Source organism: Pithys albifrons, chromosome 4 (assembly GCF_047495875.1).
Source record: "Pithys albifrons albifrons isolate INPA30051 chromosome 4, PitAlb_v1, whole genome shotgun sequence".
NCBI classification, from domain to species: Eukaryota; Metazoa; Chordata; class Aves; order Passeriformes; family Thamnophilidae; genus Pithys; species Pithys albifrons.
The window spans coordinates 58,607,385-58,622,026 of record NC_092461.1 but is presented as its reverse complement, the minus strand read 5'-3'; the positions used below and the strand labels follow the sequence as shown (position 1 = coordinate 58,622,026).

Here is a 14,642-nt window from a genome sequence, read left to right as displayed (position 1 = left end):
TAAATGCTGTGATTAGTTTCCTCCATAGGGTGTTAATTTTAAAATATCAAAACCTTTATTGCTATTTATAATTACAAAACCAAGTTCTCTTTGGTATTTCTTCATTGATTATGTTTGCTTTTTTTCATTTGCTACTGTTATTTGCCTGCCTAGGTTTATGGAATAGTGGAAGACAAAACTGAGTTTGTGAACTAAAATTAAGTGGTAGATGAGACACCGAATTCTTATGGGCACAATGAAATTTGTCTGAGCAAGGATGTGGGAAGAATTTAACTATTTGGTTTTTAGTTCTGTAGATCTCTTTAGGGAAACTGCAACTTATGGAACACAGAAGGAAAACCTGTTAACTGTCTTTGTGAAGGATCTCTTTGTGTAGATTACGACCTGAAGGGCATCTCACTTCACAGTGCTTTTCCTATGAAGATTTAAAGAAGCTTAATTTTTTTTCTGGTAAAAAATCTCAGGTGGTAATTTTCTTTGTTCTGTTTCATTGTACCAGTTGAATTGCTCACTAATTTCCATTAGGATTTTAATAGTACTAGGATTGCTATATGTAGTATGTTCCCTGTAAAAGTATGCTAACTGTGAAAGGTAAGTGACCTGTTATGCATTACTATTTTACAGAGTTGGTCACTTCAGAAACATCAGACAGAAAAACTACATAAGGGATTTTCAAGATGCAGATTAAAATATTCTCAGTTTGGTAGCTGGCATGGATTTTTTTATTTCCTTTAACTGGCAATCAAGAGTTAATGCTATTTTCCTGCTCATCTGTGTTTGTGCAAAAGCAAACTATTGTATAGCACAATAGATATAATCTCTGTGGAAGAAAGATACTTTTGTTAAATTGTTTCTGCTTTCAACACAAAAGAACAATGCATGAGGTAGAAATTTAGGTACAGGTTGCTGTGGAACAGATCTGTATTCTCACTGGAAAGAGCCCTGTAGCCCTTTCTAAGCTAAGGCTAGATTTGGAACCAAAATTTATTTTAAAATCGTAATTATACACCTTCTCTAAATCAGACATGCTATTAAATGACAAATTCTCTCTCATTTTTTTTGTTCCTTTATGAAAGCTGAATATAGATAATTACCTTTAAATAATGTGATGATCGTGATACAACATTTACCAGCCAAAGCCTGGGAGAGTTTTATTTGAAAATCCCTTTTTCTGTGTTGGACACATGGAGAAAGAGGGGAAGTAAACATTGCAGGATCATATCTCTTAGCCTTACACTGCAGGTTTGCCAAGAAAATGGCAGCTCTCATGTCCTATCCAGCAGCATATGCCAAAATCCGTAGACAAGCCATTTGTCAAATGCCCATACTTGTTCTGCCTTCCTCTTAAAATAATAATGAATACCAGTCAGTGAAGGTACTTTAAATTCATTTGGGCTTCTTTTAGGTATCTAGTTTTTTTTAAAGGCTAAATTCAACAACCTTAGATACGTTTAGCTCATAAACTGTATAGACATTGATTTTTAATTCATGCTGCTTTGCCACTTAATTTCTGTTCTTTCCCTCCCAAACTTGAGAACAGGGGTACTATGTAATACTTGGTTTCACTGATTGATTACAGAATGCAGTCAGGATTACATTTGTGAACTCGTCACTAACAACTTTTTAGGATTTTTTTTTCGACTACAGAAATTTGACAGTTTCTTCAGAAACTTGTGGGATAATATTTGTTATATATAGTGTGGAAATGGAAAATTTAACACAAACTGGATTTAAAGGAGTACTCTGGTAAATTTCTGAAAATGCAAATACTGATTCTTTCTGTACCTGTAAAATTATACTGTTCTTGTCATAGAATCATTAACGTTGGAAAGGACCTCTAAGATCATCAGGTCCAGCTGTTAACGCAACATCACTATGTTCACCACTAAACCATGACCCTACATGGCATGTCTATATATCTTTTGAACGCTTCCAGGGATGGTGATTGACCACTTGTCTGGATGGCCTGACCACCCTTTCTGTGAAGAAAGTATTCCTAATACCCAATGTAAACCTCACCTGGCACAAGGTGAGGCCATTTCCTTTCATCCTGTCACCTGTTACTCCTGAGAATGACCGACTCACACCTGGCTATAACCTCCTTCAGGTAGTTGTAGAAGGTAATAAGGTCTCCACTGTGCCTCGTTTCTTCCAGGCTAAACAACCCCAGTTCCCTCAGCTGTTCCTCATCAGATTTGTACTTCAGACCCATTCCCAGCTCGTTGCCTTTTTCTGGACTCGCTCCAGCACCTCAATGTCCTTCTTGAAATGAGGGGCCCAGAACCAGATGCAGCACTTGAGGTGTGGCCTCCCTCTCCATTGTGGAGTACAGAGGTACAGTCACTGTCCTGGTCCTGCTGGCCGCGCTGTTTCTGGTACAGGCCAGGATACCATTGGCCTTCTTGGCCACCTGGCACACTGCTGCCTCATGTTCAGCTGCTGTCAACCAGCACCCCCAGGTCCTTTTCCACAAGGCAGCTTTACAGCCACCCTGCCCGAAGCCTGCAGTACTTCGTGGAGTTGTTGTGACCCAGGTGCAGGACTCGGCTCTTGACCATCTTGAACTTATCCTTGGCATCCTTCTTTTCTCCTTCTGCATTCTTTGGATACTAATTCTACCCCTTATGATGCTTATGTATAAAAGTTCTTTGTTTGCATAGGCCTTTTGCAGGTGTAGCACTATGTGTTATTGTGTTAGGTTGAGCTGGCGAAATGCCAACGGCCCCACGCAGAGAGAGAGAGAATCCAAGAGAATCCACCCCTCAACCAAAGGAAAAGGAGGGAGAGGAAAAAAAAAACACCAAAACCCAAAATGGCAAGTTTTTTATTTTTATACAAAAGAGAGACAATTAAAAACAGAATACAATATAACACATATATATACAAATGTGGAAAAAACCCAACAACCACCAAATTGCCCCCCCAAACAACACAGACCTCCACCACCCTACCCCACAAAAACACCCCAACAGACTCCCCACAAAGGACTTCTGTCAAGAGAAGAGAAAAACCAATGACAAAAAAAATGTTTACTTTCCACCTAAACGGCCATGAGTGGTGGCAAGGCCCAATACTACTGACGTGGTGATAACATATTCCCTCATTGTCAGCCATGAAGGGACCGACCGAGGCCCCTCCTACACCTATTTTTATGCTTGCAGTGACATCAGATGATACGAAATACCTCTTTGGTTACTTAAGTCAGGTGACACTTGTCCCCTTCAATCCATGTCACACTCTCTGGGCCTGCTAAACTGAGGCCTAGCTAAAACTAAAGCCAAAACTACCACAGTATACAGAATATGCATTAATAATACAGACATGCCTTGATAAGCTGGCTAAAATCCAAGATAGCAACTGTGCCTACCATTCTTATCCTCCATAATTTCTTAAGTATTTCCAAATAATTTTCAACACACCTATGTTTGGAAGGAAGGAGTTGTGAGGGGAAAGAGACAGAAGTCTAAGATACATTTCCAGTAGTTTATAAAAGTAAGAATCTGAGGAAATACAAGATGCTATCTGAGAACCCTCAGGGCTGTGTTGCAAACTCTACCTCGTTATCAGGCATAGTGACTCTACATGGGGGGAAAAACAAAGTACAGCTGGAGGAGACTTCTATGGAGTAGTATCTTACCAGTTACCAAGGCATCCAATCTTACAGCAGCAGGTTTCATTAGTCCTTATGCTCATAGATCTGCCTTCTTTAGTATGCTGGTTCCGTTCACAGAACCAATGAGGTTTGCAGCCCTCTTATTTCAGTTTAATACCACGTAGCAGAGTACAGGTTTTGCAACTACAAAAAAAGTTAAATTAGTAGAACTAAAGGAACTATGACTACAATCTTTCTTGCAGGAATACCTGTTAATGAAATTATTTAGGAAATTCAAATTATATTTCACAGAATTATTAGCAAATTCCACTCCTTGCACAGGGATTGAAGCAAAAAAAAAAGGGTCTTTTTTGAATGAATGGTAATTCCTTAATAACTGGTTCAGTGAATAAATACAGACTGCTGGGCACTGAGCCACTCATTGAAAGGGGAGCTCTTGAATGATGTCAGTGAAGTGCCATATTTATGCAGTAATTTCTTAGGATAATGCCAATACGAAACAGAATGGTATTTGATCTCTAGAAGAAGACACAGACAGGAAAACTTGGAAGTATAATAACTGTATGTTTGGTAACATTCTTTTTTTGATCAGAATGTTGATAGTAATGCCATATTGAGCCTATAGAAAATGAACATCTAAAATAAAGTTTTCTCAAAGCATATCTGCCTATGGCTTTATATCTTGTTTCATAGATAAAATTAAATAAGCTTCAGGTTTTCCCTGTTGTTCTCCATGTTTTATGGAATGTTTCAGGAACAGTATAATCTTCCAGAAGCATATTCTATGGGATGCAGTTTATCCAACTAGAGAATTGCCCACAGAGTACATAACCTGGCTCATTTTGCAAACTTTACAGTCCTGCACCTTGTTTCACCTCAGTCACAGACTTCTCTGATTATTCTGTGCTAAGATAAACTCATGTGCAGCTTTCAAAGAAAGAAACAAACAAACAAATAAGCAACAAAACAACCCCTCAAAACAACTCTGTGGAGGTTTTCTTCCTGTGCTAAAACAAAATAAATGTCATCACAGGGGTGATAGTTATAGTGACTTTGGACTGGCCCTACACTAGTGACAGTATCCAAGCCTCTGTATTGATTGCTTTCATGTTTTGCCCTTTCTTTTCTACAGGTGAGTTGCAATAACGCATGAACAAATTTAAGTTTTGCTTAAAATCTTTAAATCTTCTGATTTTTGCTATTCAGTGAATGGGTCAGATAAGTGTGAAAACTTGTACTTCTGTCATACCTTATCACAACTGTCCTCACTTCACCTTTGCAAGCTTCTCTTCACCTTTGCAAGTTACTTGCTGCATTACTACATGGTTGATACATTTGGCATTGTAACATCTGCACCTTGGGCAAAGAACTTCTCATATGCTTCAATATTCTTGCAGTGTTTCAATAAGAGGGCAGTTCACCTGAAGAAATGGACATCCTCTCGTGCTCCTGAAAGCGTTGGTTATTAAGCAAAGAGGCATTGCATTATTTTATGTGTCCGGCAGGCTTTGAGTCAATGCTGACCACTTTTCCTTCCCTGAGTGTTTGTCGTTAGGTTTTGTGGGTTGATTTTTTTTACTGTTGTTTTTTTGAGGGTTTTGTTGGTTGGTTGAGTTGGGTTTTTTAGGCAGTTTCCCGTTTCATAGAGGTTGTTCATAGGGGTAAAATTAGCCTTGTTCAGCATTTGGCATGGGACACCAAAGCTTGCCAGCACTGAACTTCTTTTCAAGTCAGTCAGTCTTGCAATGATACTTGATATGGTTATATTTAGGCTAAATAAAATATGGTGTAGAACCCTTTTCTTGGCTTCTCAGACACATCATATTTACACCCTCATACAGCTGACTGAAGCTGAGGAGGTGACGACTGCAATGAAGTTGAAGAATGAACAGGGTTTGTGAAGTTATTCAGAGCTGAGGGTGGAGAAATATTTGCTGTTGTCTTTTTTGTATCTATTTTTGCAATTAAACATATAAAAATGAGGGTTTATTGTTTTGTTTGTTTTTTTTATTTAAACAAAAAAGCTGAGCCTTTTGCTGCTGTTAAGTTCTGTGGATTTCAAGGGCTGCCCAGTGTCCAGCACCTGCAGTAGAAACTAATTAAAAATATTAGTGTGCTACATACAAATGTAAAGTTTTGGCTACTTTAGTAGCTAAAGCTTCTCATTGCATGCAGTTCTGTTGCCTTTATTGCCATGTCCTCTCTGCAATATGCAAAAGCAGAGAAATGAAGGAAGCATGTAACTGTGGAGGTGCTGGTTTTGTTTAGTAGTTCTGTCTTGTTTCTTCTCTTTGGAGTACTGCTCTAGCAGAAAGTTTCCCTGATTCCTCTATGGCATCAAAACATAAAACATGAGGAAAGCTACATTTGATGCATTGTAGCCTAGCATTTTGCAGGAAAGCTTAGATGATTATTAGTGGAACTACAGTAAAAGCAATGCAATCAGAATTTAACATTTATAAATTAAGGAAAAAAAATTAAATTCTAACAGCTTAGAACTATAGCAAATATGCCAGCAGGTATTCAAATCTTTCCCTTCTGAGTTTGAAATAGGAGTTTTCTTGTAGCTTTGGCAGGTCTTACATTAGTGCACATCATCACATTATTCCATAATGACACAAGAAATATCTATTTTCTATTGAAAAGGAGCTTGGAGTGTATATGTAGCTTACAGAGCACTGCCTCCTAGACTCTACATTATAGTCTATCTATTCTGCTTGCTGTGTTAACATGTCTCCACTAATTTCAGTAATATTATGGTAATGCATTTGCTTTGGGGCAACTACTACACCAAAATAAAATAGTTGAGCCTGAAGAGGTCTGTATGCAATGCTAAACCAAATACTAACAGAAAAGAAAATATACAAAACATAACTGTGCCTGTGTATGAGCACAGGGTTCTGCAGGCAAAAGTGTAATCGATTTGTACTTTCTTACTCGTTACACTCTGCTTTTTGTGCAGAAAAGAACTTTGTTCCACCCCCTACCTACCTCCTACATCCCAGCTAATATTAAAAGCTGAGACAACTGTATAAAGAAATTATGTTGCTGAGGTCATTGCTTTTATAAAGTACTCACTATATCTTTATGAAGCATGGAAAATGAAGTTGTTTAAAATATTGTTGAATACAGATTGCATAAAATACACACAGCTTCTTTGCTTTCTAATCTGTTTCTTATCTAATTTCTCCAAATTTCAAGATTGAGGCCTCTTCTTTTACTGCTTAGCCAATCTACTCCACAATGAGAACCTTCTAATTCTGTTCCCATTCTGTAAAGTCATCTGTTTTTTCTGGTGGTCTAAGTGGTGGTCTTTTTCTTTTTGTCCTCCCATCCAGGTACTGCTATGTGGATATTTGTTAGCAATGACTGATGTGGAATCTACATATGCAGACTTCATTGCTTCAGGAAGAACAGGTAGAAGAAATGCATTACATGACATACTTGTGTCCTCTCCGGGTGGGAACTCTAGTGAACTAGCCTTAAAGTTATCAGAGCTTGATATAAACAAAGCAGGTGAGTACATTTTGGACTTCTATTACATTTATTTTAAACTTAAGTGAAAAGACTATTACACAAAGCATAGTTTATGTGCACACATTATTCTCTTGACCCTCGGCAGCAAAAATGTTTTTTTTTCTACTCAGCAGGGGTTGGCTGCAATAAGAATCCCAGATCTCATAAATGGAAAAGGTGGTTATTTGCAACATGTCACTGTAAAAAGAACAGTCCTTCTGCAGTGAGTGCCTAGTGGCAGGGTCCATATCAGGAAAAAATTTATGGAAAATAGCGTATAAGGAAGAAAATTAGGAAGTCTTTATTAAAACCGAAGAATTCATGATATCCTTTAATGGAAGCTCTATCGTTTGAAGTCTGGAGCAGAAGCCATGTGGCTGCTTTTTTATTGCTGTCAAAGGACAGAGCAATAGCAATCCATTGCTGTTTGTTTTACCTGGATCTTTTCTGACTAAATTGTCTCCTTCTCCTTTGTACTATTCGTTTGTCCTTCTTTCAAGGTGATAAGTAGTAATGCAATCCTAAATTTTACTTTACTTTTAGTATTAGCAACATTTTAAAATGGTTGTGCACCTTCAGTGGAGAGGAAGGAGGGTCAGTAGCCCTTACATTAAATAAAAATAGTAATAGGACTGTATAATTATTGTCATGTTGTGTGGGGGGGTTAATGAATGGATCTTACAGAAATTAGAAAGCCCTTTTCAGACCTAAAGGAAGAGTTGTTTTGCTTATTTTAGTAATAGCAAAATAAAACGAACACAGCAAAGAAGAAATTGATCAGCAGCTGCCCTGTTTGTGCACATACTTTTGTCAGAGACATGACAAGAGTTCTGAGAGGCGGACTCTTCATGGGACAGTCAGATATGGGCAGCAGCATGTTCAGATAGTTGCAATGCTGTTTTGAGTGGGGGATTCTTTTTTTTGGCTTTTAGACTAATGTACATCCTAACTCATTCCTTCTGCAGTTGCCAATCTGAGACCTATAGATTCTAGGTACATGCAGTTTTAGCTGGGCAGGGCCTTTAGTTTTGTGTGGTTTTTTATTTATTTTAAATGAAAAGCTTTATTAGTATGTGTGTAGGTGTGTCTATTTATTTTAATGTGTAAAATGCTGGAAAACTAGAAAGTAGGTGCCATTTGAAATGCATAATGCCAACCTTCCTTCTTGCTTTAATTTTCTTCAGTTCAAATTTACACTTATCAAAATTGTCTTTGATCTTGTCTATTTAGATGATAGAAACAATCCCTATTTTTAAGTTAAGCTATGGAGTAGTTATAAGTCAGAACTGTGTTCTTTTGTGAGCTATGAAAAGAATGTGACGTTGTGCCTCTAATATATGTTGATATGCATTTTGTACCTGCAGTTCACTCTGTACGGATGAGAATGGTTTAAATAAATGTTAGCCGAATTTTTAGTACATAAATTGGTATTCTGTTTAGTTCTTGGAGATCACTTTTGCAGCCTAGGTAGTTTAGTCATTGCTGAAAAGTCCAAAGGTAGTCGTAAAATTACCTTAGGTAGTACAAACAGATATTCCTGTATGCTTCTTCAGAAGGTTATGCAGTTTCAATTAGATATAATGAAAATATATTTAAATTTTGTATTATTAGTACATCTAGGTGCCAAGTAAAAGCCTCCAAACCAAAACTACTGGAAAAGGCATTGTCTTACCTAGCATTTATGTGAGTATTAGTGTATTATCCCATCATGTCTTTCCAAACCAAGCGAGGCTAAAAAATATCTTGCGTGCTAAATCCCAGTTCAGAATATATTAATACTTGTGGGATGCATATATGCATCACGCCTGACAGGATTAAGAGGAAAACACGTGTTTGAGGATTGTATCTTACTTCTTTCAAAGTGCATGTCAAACAATTTATGCTAAGTACTACCTAATTATATAAATATAGACATCAAATTTTGATTCTTTCCTTTTCTTTTTCCTTTATACTTATTACAGCTATGTGCATTTTCTTGCAAAACTTCAAGTACGTTTCCTTTCAACTGCGTGGAGTAATAGCAGAGTGGGATAATGCAGATACTAAAGAAAAAAAAAGATGGTTGTAAAACATACATAAATGAAACTATCCAAGCAAGTTTAGTACAATTGCTTGGAAATTACTGCAGATATATTTCCTGTATAATACCAGAACAGTTTTGAACACGACTAGGCAGTGAGGCCTCATTCAAAGACCACATATTTCTGTCATGCAGTAGTTGATACCTGAAGTGAATGTTGGTTAATTCCCTCATCAGTAAGCCAATGACAGATAATGAAGAGTTTACTTGTAATACTTATAATTATGTATAATACATATAATTACTGCATAATATTATCCCTTCAAAACAGCTGTCCTAGTTTTCTTTGTCCGTAACAAGCTAACAACGTGCAATTATCTATGGAACGGACATATTTACCAAACATCAAAGTACAGGTTCCAAGTACTCTGTGTCAACACATTTCATCTAAATTTAGTAAAAGCAACAGTAGGTACATCTGTCAAGTAGAAAACTGCAACAAAAATCATAAGAAATAAGGCAAAAGAAAGATTTTAGTAGGCAAATCAGCAGCCTGCTCAACACTCTCAAGGTAACCAACTCAATCCAAGAAACCTGGTATTGACATCATCTTACAGGCAATTGTGGCCAGATGAAGTAGTAAGGAAAAAGTACAATGAAGAATGAGGACTCTCCTCTGCAGATATTATATCTAAAACAAACTACTGGGGTTTAAGGTGCTACAGAACACAAGTGGAAAGGACTCTTTCTTGCAAAAGTTGTAGTGGTCCAAGCATCTACAAAAAATGGGGCTAATAGCGTGTTGAAGTCATACAGAACTGCAATGAAGAACTGATTGTAGAAATTTGTGATTAAAAGTGATTTTAGTTCATGGTAGAAATATTTCAGGTGTGACCAAGGGGAATACTGATGAAGACTGTAGAAGCAGTAATGTTACAGGAAATAAAATGAGTTAAAAGCTGCACATTAGCAGGACTAGTAACTGTTGCCAGGTTACCACCTTGCACAACTGTATGGGGATTTGGAGTATTGTTTTGTTTCTTTAATACTGCCTACTGGTTTCAAAATGCTGTGTAAGAATTGCAATCTTAAGAGCTTTTAGCCATCCTGTTTTAAAGCAAGAATAGTTCAAGAGTGCGCTTAGGCATTCTGGGATTCTCCAAACTTAGCAGCAAATTTATTTCTGTCAACATATTTTATAGCCTTTAGTAGAAGAGCTCTACCAGCAGAAAAAATAAGCGTGTAGTACTAAGACAATGTATTTTAGATTAAATGGATTTAGACTAGTCAGTTTTTTCAGTGAGTTGAGAAGAATCTTTTAAGAAGTGGTACATTATAACCTTAGTGCTCCTTCTCTGAATTTTTGTGCTCTATGTTTAATATTTAAGTAGTAAAATGTTTAGGCTTTATGTCCCAGGATGATTTTTCTTTTAGCACAAATACCTTCCAGAGTTGTTTGTTTGTTTGTTTGTTTGTTTGTTTTTAATAAGAATTCTTCCAGGAAAGTTTGGTTTGCCCAGAAAGTGTAAGGGATATTAAAGGCTTCCTAGTAGTCAGAATAAACGGAGGTCAGAACAGGCAAAAAAGGAACAAAACCTCAAGATTCCACTCATCTGGACTTTTTCAGTATCAGAATAAACGTAAGAGGCTTTGTAGAAAGTGTTTGGACAACTTGGGCAAGACTGTCCAATAGCAGAAATTGCACATAGACCCATCCTGATGGAATCTTCCTAATTTGAGAGATGAAACTGGGAAATCGTTTTCTGAGAAATTGCCTTGCAAAACAAATGTTTAAACCCAAATGAAGAGAAGAAAACTCACTGTTTCATAGGTTAATCAGCTTTCCATACAACTTTTCTTCAGGTTGAATTTGATAATCACAATACCCTCTAAGGCATTTTCCTGCCTAAATACTCAGCGCATGCACAAAACACAACTCTCATGTCTAAGCTGTTTGCAATGTTCTTTGCAATGGAAAAAACTTTCTTCCATTAGTAATGTGCCTTTTCTTTTACACAGAAAAAAACCACAGTGTTTATGGTGCTTATTTCTATAAACAGAAATAAAATTCCAGATGTACAGTCACCTGAAATGAAGGAACAATAAATACCTGCATTGATAACCCTACCTTTATTCTAAAGATCTATAGATTATAGTTAAGAGGGACTACTATCTCTATTTAGATATCTTTACAACGAAGCCATGGAATTTTCTTCTCTTAACTACTGTGTCGAGCCAGTTCAGTACAAATTACTCAGAATCCTTGCAGATACAAGAGGCAGCGTATGTCTCAACATTATTTCTTGTTCACAAGATGTGTTCTGTTCCTTGGATTGTTCTGAGGCAGCTGGACTGAACTGTGGGATGTGGGGCTGAAAACAGACATACAGAACAAACATAGCTTTAACAAACTATTGCTTTTATTGAAGTTGCAGCTCTTTATAGCAAACTCTGTTCAAACTTGCTGCAATGAGGATTTTTATCTTACACTGTCATAGTATCATAGTGAATAAATTTTCAAAAATACTACTGGTTTTGGTTACATTCTTTAATTTCTAACTACTTGAGGTCTTTACTGAAAACAATAGTGGTGATTGTGACTAGGATTTTGCATCTCAAGAGACACCTTCAAAAACAAAGTATGACTATTTTAGGAGTAAAGGGTTTCATGTTTCAGTTTCCTTTTACTTTGTTTTTGAAAAGGAAGATGAACAAGTGGATTACTCATCCTTTTCTTCTGTGTTATAGAAGGAGAAGGAGATGCACAGCGAAATCCAAGTGAGCAAACTGGGGAGGCCCAAGGGGAGGCAGCAAAGCAAGAAAGCTGACATCTGACTTTGACCAAGTGGAGCAGCTGCTGGATGTTTTCAGACTAGAGGAGTGTGCTGGAACAAATTTGTTTCCATGAGCAAGCTGTTAGAAAAGAAAGTGCATGTGTCTTCACTGCTGGAACCCATTCTACACAATGCTAAAAATGGGGGTACAAGCTGTGACAGAAGACAGAATCTCTACCTCTGTCATTAGCAATGGTTGAACATGTATTGATTTTTTTGGGATAGCGTCATCAGATGGATCCCTTCATAATGACTACTCGATGGGAGCACTTTTAGAAAGTAGAACAGGTAAATCTTGTAGCAAATGGCCTTTGAAACGTCAGAGGATCTAATTGTGTATCATAAGCAAAGGCTTGTGTGATCCTCATTGTTTAAAATTCTCTGGCCAAAGTGTTTGCCCATTATAAGAACTGTAAAGAAAGCACTGTTTTTAGAACTTTGCATCTGTTTTACAGCTCTGTTATTTACAATGGTTTTTGTATTGTACAACTTAGATGCTCCATACTGCCCCTTCTCAACTGCTTATGAAGAATATTTCTGTTACTGTGAATTTTTCTACCACGCGTTTTGAAAGGGCTGTTTTCTTGCATAAGGTGGTGATGTGCACATGATAGATCTAAACGTCAACTGCTAAATTGATTATTCCTAAACCTAAATGACTCAGCAACACTCTGATTTGTTACTAAATGAACCTTCAAAACGATTTGTTAATGTGAATACTTGAGCGTGTGTTATGTCCTTGGTACAGTTTTGCCACTCACCTGTAGTTAGTTGCATATCAGAGACTCAATTTGAATCTTTTATGTTATTCTTCCCCATTTTTCTAATTTTACTCCCAATTTCTTAATCTTTCTCTGAGATATTTTTTTAAAATATTAGTCCAAGTATTTTATTGTTACGGTAGTTTTAAGAATACATTTATAACCTTATATGGGTTAAAATTCAAACAAATTCCATGGTGCTAGAGGTTTTTCTGGTTCACATTGTTTAAGATGGGCCTTGTTTACACATGGGAAAATAACTGGCATAGGTTATTGCCAATTATATATTCTGAAATGAGTTTTAGATTGCAGGATAGTCTAACTAGTGGATCACGGGCTGGATCCAGACAGGGGGACAATTTTTACTATTCCTTGCCTTTGCCTCAGTTGATCAGGCTGTTGAGTTTGCCCCACCAGTAGCCTGTTACTGATGCACCAGCACAGCCAAGTGCTAGAATCCACTACAGCAGCCTTTTGGCTTGGAGCTGGGAAAGGAACCGAGAGACTTGGCATCTAGCACCCAAAAGACTAGATTTTTTTCCCATTTCAGCTATTCCAAAATGAAAGTCCAAACTGGACCTTCATCAAAATACCAGGATAGTTTGTCCATCCAGGACATAACTTAAAATATCTGCAGTAGGTATTGCTTATTGCTTTTCTTCCCCTCATCCTGCCCTGATAGACAAGGCCATACATGAGGATGAATGCTGCAAAATGGGGCAGCCACACCTCTGTGTGACTAAGGTGAGTGAAGAGAGTGACTGATAGTAAACCATGGCAATCACACAAGCACCAATCACAAGGTCAGAAGATTTGTTTTCTTTTATTAACAAGAGGTGATGTCACTTTCTTTATATATAGTATATATATTATATATATTTTTGTGTTGTTGGTTTCAAATGTTATGCACTTTTTAATGTTTGTAAACTTTTACTAATGAATAGTGTGATTGCTTCCTGAATATATTAATCATCAGTTAACAAAACATTCTTGTGGCCACAGCTGTTTGTTTCTACCATATGTATCGTAGTACTTGTCACATGAAAATCTTTTGTGAGATATGTGGAGGAAAAAAACGCTTCTGATCAGTTTTATGAGATCATTTATTAGTGTTAATAAAAAACAAGCCAGCAGTATGCTTGTGGCTCATTAGTGTAATATTAACTCTCACCTTTTAGTGTTTGGAAGCTGAATGCCTTGCTGTCTTATTAGCTGTCAAATGCCCTATCTTTTTAGTAACAGAAGTAATCCATTTGCTTTGAAAATACTGTTACCCTTTAACTAATTATTTATTCATTGGTTTCACTCGGTGTTTCTTTCAAACTTAACACGTTATTGACTTTTTTTAAGATTATTTCTTCTCTTTTTGCTCTTGCATCAAGTCCTCAGGCTGAACTGGTTGCCCCTTTGTCATGGACTACTTACTGTTAATCTAGCACAGATTCCAGAAGGAAATAAGATTCCAGAAGGGGATTTTTATAGTGTTACTTTATTAGTGATCCATGAAGCATCATCAATAAAATGTTGCAGAAAGAGGCAATAGTGAAATAAGTATTTACGGTACATTAAAGAAATCATTTTCCTTATTTTCCTTCAGTGCTTTTCTTTATTTCAGTGCCCTTTCCTTCCTTCTTAATTCTTTTGTGTTGTTAAATAAAATGAATTTCAGCCTTTCCTCTGTATTTTGTACCAGTTTCTTTTATTTCTCCTCTTATTTCCTATTGTTTTTAAAGAAATTGTGGAGGTCGTTGCTGGTTTTTGAAACCAGCTTTGTGATGAAAAGTAACACTGATAATTTTAGTAGAGTAAAAGGCTGTTTATGTTCCTCTTCCCCCAAAACGTGTGAGTGTTTGCTCTGTCGCTTGAACTCTGCTTGCTCTCTTAATTTGGGGTATTTC

General features: G+C 36.9%; 1 protein-coding gene across 4 annotated transcripts in view; it reads left to right on the top strand.

Moving 5' to 3' along the window:
- PKIA (cAMP-dependent protein kinase inhibitor alpha) overlaps nt 1-14,418 on the top strand; it is a 44,116-nt gene extending 29,698 nt beyond the window's left edge. For all 4 annotated transcript variants that reach the window (XM_071554309.1, XM_071554308.1, XM_071554310.1 and 1 more), the window contains 2 exons: nt 6,952-7,129; nt 11,898-14,418. In XM_071554309.1, the coding sequence (XP_071410410.1) occupies nt 6,979-7,129; nt 11,898-11,977 (231 nt within the window). In that variant the 5' untranslated portion in view covers nt 6,952-6,978 and the 3' untranslated portion in view covers nt 11,978-14,418. The remainder of the gene's footprint in view (nt 1-6,951; nt 7,130-11,897) is intronic.
- The last annotated feature ends 224 nt before the right edge of the window (nt 14,419-14,642 follow it).